Source organism: Eretmochelys imbricata, chromosome 10 (genome assembly GCF_965152235.1).
Source record: "Eretmochelys imbricata isolate rEreImb1 chromosome 10, rEreImb1.hap1, whole genome shotgun sequence".
Taxonomy (NCBI): Eukaryota; Metazoa; Chordata; order Testudines; family Cheloniidae; genus Eretmochelys; species Eretmochelys imbricata.
The window spans coordinates 79,013,967-79,029,419 of record NC_135581.1 but is presented as its reverse complement, the minus strand read 5'-3'; the positions used below and the strand labels follow the sequence as shown (position 1 = coordinate 79,029,419).

General features: G+C 42.4%; 1 protein-coding gene across 1 annotated transcript in view; it reads left to right on the top strand.

The window, feature by feature from the left end:
• Positions 1–15,453, top strand: part of MEGF11 (multiple EGF like domains 11) — a 261,478-nt gene that overhangs the window by 195,682 nt on the left and 50,343 nt on the right. The window contains exons 12-15 of the mRNA XM_077828321.1: positions 3,436–3,570; positions 8,629–8,757; positions 13,559–13,687; positions 14,352–14,480. Coding sequence (XP_077684447.1) covers positions 3,436–3,570; positions 8,629–8,757; positions 13,559–13,687; positions 14,352–14,480 — 522 coding nt within the window. The remainder of the gene's footprint in view (positions 1–3,435; positions 3,571–8,628; positions 8,758–13,558; positions 13,688–14,351; positions 14,481–15,453) is intronic.

The following is a 15,453-nucleotide window of genomic DNA, read 5'->3' as shown; positions in this document are numbered from 1 at the left end:
AGGACCTTGATCCCACAGTGAATTTATGGAGCTGGCAGAGAAGTCATCATTTGGCTATAAAACTGAGCCCATGGGGAATCTCATGAGTAAAAAAGGGGAAACACGATGTAATTTTTACGTTTTTCTTACTGCAATTTAAACTGAGTGTGTCTGCCTGTTGCAGGGTTTTCCATAACCCATGTGCTTAAGAACAACAATGCAGGTTTAGAAGAGACACTTAGCCCTAATTGTGTTTTTATTCATTGTGTACAAATCCTACAGTGTGTTTGACTTAAGTTTTAAACAAGTTAAGCGCGTAATGTCTTGACTAATTTATATAGGTGTCTCTTGTGATTGCCCCCATGCAAATGGGGCGATCTTGCATGTAGCTACCATAATTGCCCTTTTACTTTCACAGTTAGCCTTTGTTGGGTGCTGCCACTGCAATTGAATGCACAAATTAGATGCCCAGTTGCGCATGTGTTCTGCATCTAATTTATTTACTAATCAGGCACTTAATGTGGCTGGGTGTAAATACAGTAACTCCTCACTTAACGTTGTAGTTATGTTCCTGAAAAATGCGACTTTAAGCGAAATGATGTTAAGTGAATCCAATTTCCCCATAAGAATTAATGTAAATAGGAGGGGTTAGGTGCCAGGGAATTTTTTTTCACCAGACAAAAGATTTTATATATAATATATATACACACACACACACAGAGTATAAGTTTTAAACAAACCATTTAATGCTGATACACAGCGATGATGATTGTGAAGCTTGGCTGAGGTGGTGGAGTCAGAGGGTGGGATATTTCCCAGGGAATGCCTTGCTGCTAAATGATGAACTAGCAATTGGCTGAGCCCTCAAGGGTTAACTCGTTGTTAATGTAGCCTCACACTCTACAAGGCAGCACAAATGGAGGGAGGGGAGACAGCATGGCAGACAGAGACACACACCCTGTGTGTGAGAGAGAGATGCGCATTGCTCCTTTAAAAAGAAAAGGAGTACTTGTGGCACCTTAGAGACTAACCAATTTATTTGAGCATAAGCTTTCGTGAGCTACAGCTCACTTCATCGGATGCATACTGTGGAAAGTGTAGAAGATCTTTTATACACACAAAGCATGAAAAAATACCTCCCCCCACCCCACTCTCCTGCTGGCAATAGCTTATCTAAAGTGATCACTCTCCTTACAATGTGCATGACAATCAAGTTGAGCCATTTCCAGCACAAATCCAGGTCCTCTCAGTCCCCCCACAAACCCACTCTCGCGCTGGCAATAGCCCATCCAAAGTGACCACTCTCCCTACAATGTGCATGACAATCAAGGTGGGCCATTTCCAGCACAAATCCAGGGCCCAACAAGAATGTCTGAGGAGGGGGCGGGGGGGTTCAGGAAAAAACAAGGGGAAATCCCCTTGTCTTTTCCTAACTCCCCCCCGCCCCCTCCTCAGACGCTCCTGTCAAACCCTGGATTTGTGCTGGAAATGGCCAACCCCAATCACCACACATACTGCAAGGAGAGTGGTCACTCCAGACAAGCCACCACCAGCAGGAGAGTGGGTCTGTGTGGGGGGGGGGGGGCCGAGGGCGAGAAAACCTGGACCCGTGCTGGAAATGGCCCAACCTGATCACCATACATATTGTAAGGAGAAAGAAAAGGAGTACTTGTGGTACCTTAGAGACTAAATGGCACCTTAGAGACTAGGTTAGTCTCCAACCCGATCACCATATACATTGTGAGGAGAAAGAAAAGGAGTACTTGTGGCACCTTAGAGACCAGGTTAGTCTCTAAGGTACCATAAGTACTCCTTTTCTTTCTCCTTACAATGTATATGGTGATCGGGTTGGGCCATTTCCAGCACGGGTCCAGCTTTTCTCGCCACCCCCCACACACACACACACGCGGGCCCACTCTCCTGCTGGTGGTGGCTTGTCTGGAGTGACCACTCTCCTTGCAGTGTGTGTGGTGATCAGGGTGGGCCATTTCCAGCACAGATCCAGGGTTTGACGGGAGCGTCTGAGGAGGGGGGGAGGGGTTGGGAAGAGACAAGGGGATTTCCCCTTGTTTTTTCCTGACTCTTCCCCCTCCCCCCCCAGATGTTCTTGTTGGGCCCTGGATTTGTGCTGGGGATGGCCCACCTTGATTGTCATGCACATTGTGGGGAGAGTGGTCGCTTTGGATGGGCTATTGCCAGCGCGAGAGTGGGTTTGTGGGGGGACTGAGAGGACCTGGATTTGTGCTGGAAATGGCTCAACTTGATTGTCATGCACATTGTAAGGAGAGTGATCACTTTAGATAAGCTATTGCCAGCAGGAGAGTGGGGTGGGGGGAGGTATTTTTTCATGCTTTGTGTGTATAAAAGATCTTCTACACTTTCCACAGTATGCATCCGATGAAGTGAGCTGTAGCTCACGAAAGCTTATGCTCAAATAAATTGGTTAGTCTCTAAGGTGCCACAAGTACTCCTTTTCTTTTTGTGAATACAGACTAACATGGCTGTTACTCTGAAACCTGTCATTGCTCCTTTAAGTATGCTGACCCACTCTTAAGTACAGTGCCTTTTTAAGGTAATCAGCAAGCTAAGATGCAGCTGCTGCCAGGAAGCTCCCTCCGTCCTCTGCTCCAACACCACACACAAATCATAGAAATCATAGAATATCAGGGTTGGAAGGGACCTCAGGAGGTCATCTAGTCCACCCCCTGCTCAAAGCAGGACCAATGCCCAATTTTTGGCCCAGATCCCTCAATGGCCCCCTCAGGGATTGAACTCACAACCATGGGTTTAGCAGGCCAATGCTCAAACCACTGAACTATCCTGAGCCCTGTTGTGTCCCCCCTGCTCTACGGAGATGGGGTAAGCAGGGTGCAGGAGCAGGGGGGAGGGGGACACCCTGACACTAGCTCCCCTCTTCGCTCCCACCCACCCACAGCAAGCAGGAGGCTCTGGAGACCAGCTCTGAGGCAGAGGGCAGGAACGGCACTGGGGGGAGGGACAGCTGAACTGCAGCAATTGATAGCCTGCTGGGTGGCTGCTGCACAGGGAACTTAGGGGAGCAGGAGTTGATGAGGGGCTGCCAGTCCACCCTGGTTCCAAGTCCCCACCAGCTCGCTCCAACGGGCTGCTCTTCCTGCAAGCCGTGGACAAAGCAGGCGGCTGCCAAACGACGTTATAAGGGAGCTATTGCACAGATTTAAACAAGCAAGTTCCCTAATTGATCAGCAACGAAACAGGGTTAACCAGGACAACTTTAAGTGAGGAGTTACTGTAACTGAAAGCAATTTCTAATATATTTTATCTGATATTTTTAGAAATTAAATGAAGCTGTTTGCCTTATATTATGGGACAGGCCAAGAGCCCTTATAAAATGGATTAAGGGAGAAGGTTCTGATCTTAAAGTCTGTGAGAAGACATCTGAACTCCAGTGACTACTTGATCTTGTTCTTGCTTTAGTTTGTTCACCTGGCTTTTATGGGCATCATTGCAGTCAAGCATGTCCCCCATGTGTGCACAGCAGCGGGCCTTGTCACCATGTCACTGGACGTTGTGATTGTTTGCCTGGATTCTTTGGCTCACTCTGCAACCAAGGTACTGATCCCAAGATACTCTCATGCCTACTTTTTCCTACATTTATATGCAAGTGACTCTGCAGCAAGAACTTTTACAGACTGCTTTCAAGTTATCTGCTTTGTTTTTCAATCTCAGCAGTTTAGATCACAAGAAACTGTTTTACTTCACAGGCAAAATGCAAATGGGTACTTAGTCATCTTTTTGTAAATATGTTGTACTCTGACATGCATAAATAAAACAGCTCTGCAGCTCAGCATTTAAGCGCATATAAAATGTGACACGATCTGTAAATAAGTCTGCTGTTCAACCATATCATTTTCCTTCTGTTAATCCTAGTGTATCCTAAAGATATGATGACACTTTCTAGTACACTTTTTAAACGTAAGAGGCACACATCAGTTAATATAAAGACCAAAGTACTGAAAATTGGGTACTTAAATCTAAATATAGGGCCAGATAATTCACACGACCCTTCTTGGCAGTGAACAGCACCTGGCTCCGTGAATGGTGGCATTGAAATCAGGTATTACTGAACAAAAGTAAGGGAGGCAGGAAATTTGTTCCAGAGGCACTTAAATAAAAGTGGCTTGATTTTTCAGAAGTGCAGAGTGACCCCAGCTCCCATTAAAGTCGACCTCTGAGCACCTTTACAAATCCAGTCACTCTTATTTAGCTGCCTAATTTAGGCACCGATGTTTGAAAACGTTGGCCTCAATTTCTTAGTTGTATCCTACACCACCTGCAAAGTCACTGCCATGTTGTGCTGGACTTGGTTTATTGCCTGCTTCTATGAGTATTTTCTACATATAGATTTAATAGAGATTACTCTTAATGGCTACTGCTCTGGTTAAGTTGCAGGCCTTGTAAAAAATTGAACTAACACTTTTTAATTACCTTTCAGTGAGTTACAAATTACAGACAGTACTTATGCAAAATATTACACACAGATTAAATATAACTGTTTTCTTTTCCCTATGCTCTATATTCAGCTAACCAGCGTGCCAGCTGATGTATTAGAATAAACATACTTCAGTGAATTTGTCTGTTTTTTGTGAAAAGTTAGCCAAATTTCAAAGTGTAGAGCTGGGCTAATTAGCTGGTTAAGAAAAGGAGTACTTTTGGCACCTTAGAGACTAACCAATTTATTTGAGCATGAGCTTTCGTGAGCTACAGCTCACTTCATCGGATGCATACTGTGGAAACGGCAGAAGACATTATATACACAGAGACCATGAAACAATACCTCCTCCCACCCCACTCTCCTGCTGGTAATAGCTTATCTAAAGTGATCATCAAGTTGGGCCATTTCCAGCACAAATCCAGGGGGGCGGAGGGTGAGAAAACCTGGATTTGTGCTGGAAATGGCCCAACTTGATGATCACTTTAGATAAGCTATTACCAGCAGGAGAGTGGGGTGGGAGGAGGTATTGTTTCATGGTCTCTGTGCATATAATGTCTTCTGCCGTTTCCACAGTATGCATCCGATGAAGTGAGCTATAGCTCACGAAAGCTTATGCTCAAATAAATTGATTAGTCTCTAAGGTGCCACAAGTACTCCTTTTCTTTTTGCGAATACAGACTAACACGGCTGTTACTCTGATAGCTGGTTAAGAAAACTCTATTTTATTTTTGCTGAGCTGTTGAGTACTTCTGGATTTACTTTGAAATGTTGACCTATCCAGCAGAATCACTTTAAAATATTAATGTCCCAATTAAAATCCAGTTGTGTTGCAGTTTGTCCTAATGAGTTATCATGTAACTTTATATTTCTAAAAAGAAGAATTATATTTATCACATATTATCACTCTGCATTGACCCTTTTCCAGCTATCAGAGCATTTTTCCATGGTAGCATATACCCACAGTATACTCTGTAACATCAGAAATTCCATGTATTGACACAGTTTTTGCTTAGAATTCTAAACAGCAAGCAACTGAGCAGCTGTTTTTATAAATGTTTTTCATCATCATGTAGCAAATTGGATTGATGATACATTACGGCTGCCAGAACACACCTGACATCTCAGTGGGACCCTTAGTCCCACTTCAGAGCTTTTATGACTAATTAACATCACAATCAGGGTTGTTCTATCTGCACAATACTTGCATATAGAAGCATTAGTAGTCCTTATTTCAGAGCTGTGTTTAAAAATATCTTGAAGCTAATAATAAATGTTTGTTTGGTGCTAAGCACGGGAAAGGAGAGTTGTCATATTAGGTCATAACCAGGTTTCCAAGCCTAAGAAGAGCAACCATGTTTGCAAAATAGTTCTTCTACTCTTTCTCCGTTAACATTCTCTAGCACATCATACTAGTGTCTGAGCTGGAGGAAAGACAAGCAGATGCTCTCAACCCCATCGCTAGCCTCTGTCTCCTGTAACCTGAAGTTTCACCTGTGTGATGGCTAGCCCGTTGCCTGTGTCAGCGTCAGAATTAGTATCACAAATCTATTCTCAGGCATTAGTGTTCCATATTGCAGAATAAATCAACTACATTTTTAAGTCAGCTTTTTGAGAATTTATTTAATTTAAAAAAATTCAGCTCTCATTTAAGTGGTGCTATCTATTTCCATCTTAAAGATGCAATAAAAATATTGAATTGAAGTACTAAGAATAGAGCATGGAATGGAATATTGGGACAGAACACAGGTTGACAGAGCCTTTCAGTTCTTTCTGTGTCTTGCTGGTTTTTCTAACTTTTCTTCTTCTTCTTTGTTCCGTGTAGTTTTATCTCTTTTCATTTAGAGGACTATTCTGTTTGGTACATAATTTGAAAGTCAGCTTTATCCTTCTTGGAGATAAGTCTGTAGCTAGACTATACGCTATTGTCCTCTTCACCATTCTTAGGTTTCTGTGTGGTAAGGGTAGAGGATGGTATACTGTATAAGAGCAAATGAATCACAGCTCAGGATTTCAATCTGCAACTGATTCACATTCAGAATAGATTGAGGTCATCTGCAGTGAATGCATATAAGAAAGCGAGAATAGTTGAAATGGTAAAATAGTTGAATAATTCAGAGAAGGGCCTTTTTGGACATCATTGTTATTTACAAGGATAGAAGTCCAGTTCTGTTTGTTACATTCTTCACAGAGATGGACTGTGTGTTTTATCTTGTTTTGAAAAGACATCTGTTTTTGTCAAGGAGCACAGCTAATAAGAACCCAACAATTCATTCATTGTGGAGAATAAGACAAATACTGAGTAAAGCTTTCCATCAATTTTAATGTTAAAGATTTTCTATAATTTTGTAGGAGGTTAAAGACATACCTATCTATTCATTTTTATATTTCTTTGCCTGCGCTGCAGAGAAGAATCAGACATAGCTTTTTTCCCATCTTCTTGAGTAAACTGCGCTTGGTGAACCTATAGGAATAGTTTGCTTTGTTTTAAATTGTAGTATACCTCTTTTAATAAAGCACATACAGGCATAGCTAAGACTTTTGTTGTGATCCATTGATAAACATGGTTATTTTTTATGATTTTATCATAATGGTAAAACTTCGCTTACAGTGATGGCTGCGCTTGTAGATAGCTAGATCGATAGATGCTGACTGAAATAAGCCTGAATTTTCAGTAGTAGCACTTGTGCTTCCTTGTGGCAGATGTCTTTCTCCAGGCTTACATGGTGTAAATATTCAGGCTTTCTTGGCTTATCATGCCTTTCTGTTATCCTCCTACGGCCTGATTCCGCAAGGTGCTGAGGGTCCCAACTCCCATTGACTTTGCTGAGAGTTGGGAAGCTCAGGGGAGAGTTTCAGAAGTGCCTAAAGGATTTAGAAGCACAAGTTCTGTCTCTCTCTCTCCTCATGACCTCATGGGATCAGATCCCCAAGCGAAGTGAAACTGGCTATTGCGTAGCCACTACTGTCGTGTTGAGATTTGCAGGATTTAATGCAGTGTTATTGTCACATCTCTTATATCCTGAAAATAATTTGACATTTCTTCACATGTATGTGCTTAGTTGTACAGCTCGTGATCTTGTAAAGGGGGATTGTATATTATAGGCAAACTCCCTGCTGGTTTGTAGGCTGCTGTGCATCCCAATAGGAGAGACTTACACTCTATGCATTAATGACTTCAGATGCACAGGTTGTGTACCTTTCCACTGAAGACATCAGTGCCAGGTTAAAAAGAAATGTTTTCAATTCCCCATAATATGTATCACATCAATGGGATTCTCATTCTTGGGCCAGGGAGGCAGAGCACAGATAATTGGGGTGTCAGTAACGTCCAGTGCTCTGCCGAAAGATGTACAGTGTTATTCTTCAGTGTTCCAAAGATTTATTCACAGAAAACTTGCAGTAGTATGCAGAGCAGACAGATGCAGTTAGCTCCTCAGAGTAGCTTCCAGCTATATTCAGTCCACATTCCTGGATCTCAATGTGAATAAGTCTAGCCTTCTTGAGACTATTTTGCTAGGAGATCCCACCATTAGGACATTTTTTTCTGGTATTTAGCATAAATTATTCCCTTCCTTAATTTAATCCCAATCATTGTAGAATCAAATAAAGGTAGGGCTAGAAAGGACTTCAAGAGGTCCTCCCATGCTGAAGCAGGACCATGTATACTGAGATTGTCCTTGACAGATGTATGTCTGGTTATAATCCCTTGTGCCACTTTAACAGTCCCATTACTTCTTTGGAGTTTTCTTCCCTCTGTAGGCATCATTTGGCCAAGTCCTTAAATCAGTCCTTATGATCCCTCAATTATGTCTCTGAATTCCTTCAATTTGTTGCTCTTTCTGGTATTGCAGTGCCTGCAGCTGATTGGCCTACCCATTCCCTTTCTTTAATTTCTTTGTTATTGTAATCTTAGGTGTTACTGGTAACCACCTTTTCAATCAGAAATACGGGTTTTGAGGTGCCTGTGTTACAAGAACATGTTTTATATCCAGAATTTTGCCAGCCAAAATGGACTTGGTTAGCTTCTTCCTTTTAGGGTTGGTTTACTCAAAGAGTTGTCCCTGTTTGACTTGCACCCTTTCTAGGACAGGTGAATATCATTATTACTTTTAACCAGTCATCACTAGACATTAAGTCATATTATTTCCTAACACTTGTGCCTTGTGTTTCTACAGTGTGTGCTGGTGGAAGATATGGGAAGAACTGTGCTGAGGTCTGTCAATGTACCAACAACGGCACATGCAATCCTATTGATGGAACTTGTCAGTGTTTTCCGGGGTGGATTGGGAAAGACTGCTCTCAGAGTAAGCAAAATTTTGGTTTTTACATCTCTTATTTTAAGTTTATTTGAGTTTGAAGTGCTCTAAAGTTAAGGACAAAAAATGATATTTCCAGGGAAATCCCTAAAGTGTTCTAGCAGCCAGTGCTTTATTCTCTTTATAGCTTATTTCCTTTAATTAATCTGTAAGCTTTGGCTTGAATTAGCATCTGCATTTGGAATTTACATGGACAGTTACTAGCTCCTATGATTGCATAGCAAGGTCACAAGCTCTTCTCAGTAAAGAAAGATCCATGCTCCCTTGTAATTTCTAGTTGAATTCCATTTTTAATCACTTTCTTTCACCTATTACATGAGAAATTATTAGCCAATAAATGTTTTCAGGTACCAGGCCCACACAGTTGAGAAATTCAGAAGATGTTATATTCCTATTAAATGTAATTTAATTGTAAAAGGCAATGTGGGTTTGAAGGGATGCATGGCTTCTTGCTGAAAATTGCCCAGGTAGAAAATTGACATTTGCTGATCCCAAAGTGTCATTTCCTGAACATGTTCCTTAATTGAAGACAGATCACAGTGGGAAGCAATATCCTATCATTCTGAAATGTTACTTCATATTCAGGATACAACTAGCATATTAGACAGCATTCAGAATAAAATATATTAAACTTTGTGTGATAAAGTATGAATCGGATGAAAACAGATGGCTGTAATTTTGCTTTTATTGTGTGTCTTCCACAGGCAGAATATTGCTGTCACTCAAAAAATAAAAAAGGTTGTAAACTCCATGGATTGTTCATTATATTTAACCATGTAATCGGGAAATGACTGTTAGCGTCTGTTAACCTTGGAAAAAAAAAATGGGTTTTTTGCTTGCTGAGTGGGGCCTGATGGTTTCTTCGGGGTTAGAAAATGTGAAAGTTACCAATATGAACTTGGCATTCTAGTTGGTGTAGTTCTAGGGCTGTCTGCTGCAGTCATTGAAGTCAATGGGTGAACTCTTCCACAAAGAAATGGGATCAGACTGCTCAAACACCGAGAGTTACTTGGGGCAGCTGACAGGTTTCAGAGTAACTGCCGTGTTAGTCTGTATTCGCAAAAAGAAAAGGAGTACTTGTGGCACCTTAGAGACTAACCAATTTATTTGAGCATAAGCTTTCGTGAGCTACAGCTCACTTCATCGGATGCATACTGTGGAAACTGCAGAAGACATTATATATACACAGAGACCATGAAACAATACCTCCTCCCACCCCACTCTCCTGCTTATCCAAAGTGACCGTTACAATGTGCACAATAATCAAGGTGGGCCATTTCCATCTTAAATCCAAGTTTAACCAGAACATCTGGGGGGGGGGAGGGGGTAGGAAAAAACAAGGGGAAATAGCTATCCCCGATAATGTCACGGCTAACCTGGTGGCTGAACTTTGTGGCTTTGTCCTTACCCATAACTATTTTACATTTGGGGACAATGTATACCTTCAATCAGCGGCACTGCTATGGGTACCCGCATGGCTCCACAGTATGCCAACATTTTTATGGCTGACTTAGAACAACGCTTCCTCAGCTCTCGTCCCCTAATGCCCCTACTCTACTTGCGCTATATTGATGACATCTTCATCATCTGGACCCATGGAAAAGAAGCCCTTGAGGAATTCCACCATGATTTCAACAATTTCCATCCCACCATCAACCTCAGCCTGGTCCAGTCCATACAAGAGATCCACTTCCTGGACACTACAGTGCTAATAAACAATGGTCACATAAACACCACCCTATACCGGAAACCTACTGACAGCTATTCCTACCTACATGCCTCCAGCTTTCACCCTGACCACACTACACGATCCATCGTCTACAGCCAAGCTCTGCGATACAACCGCATTTGCTCCAACCCCTCAGACAGAGACAAACACCTGCAAGATCTCTATCAAGCGTTCTTACAACTACAATACCCACCTGCGGAAGTGAAGAAACAGATTGATAGAGCCAGAAGAGTTCCCAGAAGTCACCTACTACAGGACAGGCCTAACAAAGAAAATAACAGAACGCCACTAGCCGTCACCTTCAGCCCCCAACTAAAACCCCTCTAACGCATTATTAAGGATCTACAACCTATCCTGAAGGATGACCCAACACACTCACAAATCTAGGGAGACAGGCTGGTCCTTGCCTACAGACAGCCCCCCAGCCTAAAGCAAATACTCACCAACAACCACATACCACACAACAGAACCACTAACCCGGGAACCTATCCTTGCAACAAAGCCCATTGCCAGCTGTGCCCACATATCTATTCAGGGGACACCATCACAGGGCCTAATAACATCAGCCACACTATCAGAGGCTTGTTCACCTGCACATCCACCAATGTGATCTATGCCATCATGTGCCAGCAATGCCCCTCTGCCATGTACATTGGTCAAACTGGACAGTCTCTACGTAAAAGAATAAATGGACACAAATCAGATGTCAAGAATTATAGCATTCATAAACCAGTTGGAGAACACTTCAATCTCTCTGGTCACGCAATTACAGACATGAAGGTCGCTATCTTACAACAAAAAAACTTCAAATCCAGACTCCAGCGAGAAACTGCTGAATTGGAATTCATTTGGAAATTGGATACTATTAATTTAGGCTTAAATAGAGACTGGGAGTGGCTAAGTCATTATGCAAGGTAGCCTATTTCCCCTTGTTTTTTCCTGCCCCCTCCTCCCCAGACGTTCTGGTTAAACTTGGATTTATGCTGGAAATGGCCCACCTTGATTATCGTGCACGTTGTGGGGAGAGTGGTCGCTTTGGATGGGCTGTTACCAGCAGGAGAGTGAGTTTGTGTGTGTGTGTTTTGGGGGGGGGGCAGGGTGAGAAAACCTGGATTTGTGCTGGAAACGGCCCACCTTGATTTTCATACACATAGTAATGAGAGTGGTCACTTTGGATAAGCTATTACCAGCAGGAGAGTGAGTTTGTGTGTGTGGTTTTTGGAAAAAGGGGGGCGGGGGGTGAGAAAACCTGGATTTGTGCTGGAAATGGCCCACCTTGATTATCATACACATTGTAAGGAGAGTGATCACTTTAGATAAGCTATTACCAGCAGGAGAGTGGGGTGGGAGGAGGTATTGTTTCATGGTCTATGTGTATATAATGTCTTCTGCAGTTTCCACAGTATGCTTCCGATGAAGTGAGCTGTAGCTCACGAAAGCTTATGCTCAAATAAATTGGTTAGTCTTTAAAGTGCCACAAGTACTTCTTTTCTTTTTGGGGCAGCTGAGAGGGGGAGCTGCAAAGGAGACGGTTGTGGCTCCTGGATCCCAAAGCCAGTTCCAAAGCAGCTGGAGAAGCGTGCAAGTCTCCTCCCACAAAGGCAATGTAGCCAGATGGGCACTTCTGCTAGGTTCTGGTGTGAATACCTTGCACCAGATCCACCCCTAGCTTGCGCCTTGTGAATTCAGTGATCTTTTCTGTGGTTTAAGTCATCTTTCCTGTATATCCTGGCCACCAACATAGGCAGGTCTTTATTTACCTTCCAAGCTGATGCCAGTGGAATTTCGTGGGCTGGCTAGCACACACAGATTTTTGTATAACATACGTGGCAGCATGGCTAACTCCACAAACCCTAACACAGCCGTTGTATCCCTCTCTCACAAACTGAGCGTCCACAATACTCCCATATCAGGCAGCATGGAAATGTTCACCCCTGCTATGAATGTTCAGCTTGCCTGTGAACTATTTCTTGCCTTATAAATTGATGTCTTCAGTATGAAGCAATGGAAAGGGACTTGTTTTTTTCTTGGAAAGGCAGCAGAAATACAGGTGTTATGCTGAAGGGTTATTAACCGGTTGGATCTTTTTATCTGGTACTAATAACTATGTGACTTACTGCAGTTACAGGAAGAGGCTTAACATGCTAAGTTTTGAAAAAGCACTAGCATACTTGAAGACCTTAATTTATCTAAAAAAAAATCCTCATCAGCAGAAACAATCAGATGTTATGGATTTGAATTTACACTTTGCGTTCTTTACTTTTTTACAACAGTTTGGTACTGCTCTGCAGTACAGACTAAGTCAGTAGTTTTAGTACTTGGTTGCAAATCAAATGTAAACCATGAATAGCTGTGTTGTGTTATGCAGGATGCCAGAATATGAGAGAGAAAATTTAAGTTATTTTCGTATTTTAAACTCTGTCTAAATTGACTCGACAGATAAAGCCAGTGAGACAGTAAGATTGAATAGAATAGTTAGAGCAATACGCTGTCTGGATCATCTATCCATCTGCGATATTCAGACCACTGTGGCACCTCACAACTTGAATGTGTTTCTCCTCAGAACACGCCTGTGGGGTAGGGGAGTGCTGTTATCCTCATTGCACAGATAGGAAACAGAGGCATGGAGAAACTAAGTGACTTGCCAATGGTCACACATGAAGCCTCTGGCAGGTCAGGGGATTGAACCAATGGCTCCAAAGTTCTAGACTAGTGCCCCTGCACGTATGGATCAAAAACCTTGAACCTACAAATTGACCTGGCTGACGGACCAGTGTACCGATACGTAGCCCCACTGATTTCACTGAGGTGCTCCACAGGTCTAAGGGTCTACCAGCATGAATCAGGTTGCATCATGTGGGCCTAAATGTTCAGGTTTTCCTTTGTTTGAAGCTAATTGCTGTTGTCACGCAATCCCTGTATTGGAAAGTAAGCTTTGCAGTGTGTAGGAGGCTGTCTTTGTATCTTTGTGCAGCACGAAGCATGTTGTGATCACTTAACAACCATCAGTAATAATCACCTATTAGTCCAAGTTATTAATTGTACACTCTCTCTCTGTAGCTTGTCCAGCGGGTTTTTGGGGACCAGATTGCGTTCACACATGCAACTGCCACAACGGAGCAATGTGCAACCCTTATGATGGAGAATGTAGATGTACTGCTGGCTGGACTGGGCTCTACTGTACTCAGCGTAAGGCTTTTAGAGACCCTGTTCACCTGGTGGTGAATCTACCGGAGTACATGCTGCCACCTTGTGTCAGTTCTGAGCATTACAACACTGTGTGTGTATACACGTGCTAGCATCTGCAAATCTTTTTATCTTATCACACACAAGAAAGGCCCATCGGTATTGAAGATCCATAATGAAAGGGTACTAGCCACATAGTTTTGTGACTTGTTTTCATATTTGCATGGGCTGTAAGTAAGGTCCAGGCCTTTAAATGCCCTGACACCTAGGGCCTAGTCCAGACAAAAATACAGGAGGCTTCTTGACCTGTCAAGGCCAGGTTTCAAGCCTTGAGCAGGCTCCTGTAAGAGAGAAGGTGGAATTTTGGAGGGCATGCAAGAATCTCCCTTCATTTGCAAATAACTGATAGTTCCTTTCTGTAACCATCTTCTTTTACTCTTTAAAAGTACAGTTTATATAGATGGTCAGGTTTTCTTTTGAATCACTGAAGAGACAATTCTGAAAGATGTGGGGAAACACTGTCCAAGAACATTGACTGGAGGTTCCTCTCTGCATTTAGAGTAACAAAAAATATTATTAAAAATATGTAGACCCTAAAACACTTTGTACTTTTAATGCTACTGAGTTTGTGTATTTCTGATTCTTTCCTTGTTCTTATTTTTGACAGGTTGCCCAGCGGCCTTTTATGGAAGAAATTGTGCCAATGTTTGTCAGTGTCAGAATGGAGCAGATTGTGACCATGTCACTGGGCAATGCACATGCAGAACTGGATTTACAGGCAAACAGTGTGAGCAAAGTAAGCAGCAATATTTCTTCATTTTCCAAGGTGTTCTCCTGAAGTGTTTTTCCCTTTAGAATCTTGGTGGAAATTATAGACTTGGTACTGCTCTCAATTCAGCTTGAAAGAGGTTTGCTGTAATGAACATATTCCCTGAATGTCTTTGAAAAACTGGGAAATATTCAGGCTGATCACTAATAATATTCTTTGTTTTCTTCTGTAGTTTGTCAGGTTTAAAGGAATGGAACACAGGTTTGTCTCCCAAATAGAAATCAATACAGAATGACAGGCTTCATGGAGCATCTCTGCCTTTGGGTTCTAACAGTGCCAGGTTTCCTGGAGCTTTATCTGTCTTGGGGTTCTAACTTGGCACTGGGCAGTCAGTAACAAATCATGCTTTTTCTTGACAAAATGCTTGCTAAGTAGCAAAATATGGAATAATCTGATGTTTCCAAATATAATGCTTTTTAAAATTAAAATATTCGTAAGTCATGAGATGGAAGAGACCTGTGAATTCATGGAATATGTCCTCATGACAGTGCAGGTTAGAGTCAGTTTCTGGAGGCAGGTCTTTCAGATATTAAACTGATACTGCACCTGGTCCTTTGGGGCATTTCAGCCTGTTTGTGGGACGGTGGAACAGTACAGTGAATTCACGGTAAAACGGACAGCTGGATGAAAAAGGGGTGGAGTGGGGTGGGGTGGGGCAGTCCCTCCTAATAAGAAGCTACAGGCATGCGCTCAAATTTGTGTTCAATGATTTTTGCCTCCTTGAATCCCTTCGATGTTATCCCAACAAGTTGTATATCTCACCTCAGAACACAGAGCATTTCCTGCGGAAATCCTGTTAGCACTAATAAAAATAATGTGACAGATTTTCAAAACCCCATGCAACAGCTGCATCCACAGTTTTGCATGCAAATCAGCCTGTTAGACATGCAGTCAGGAAGCTGTACATGCCAATGTGAGGTATTGCAGACCCAGTGGTCAT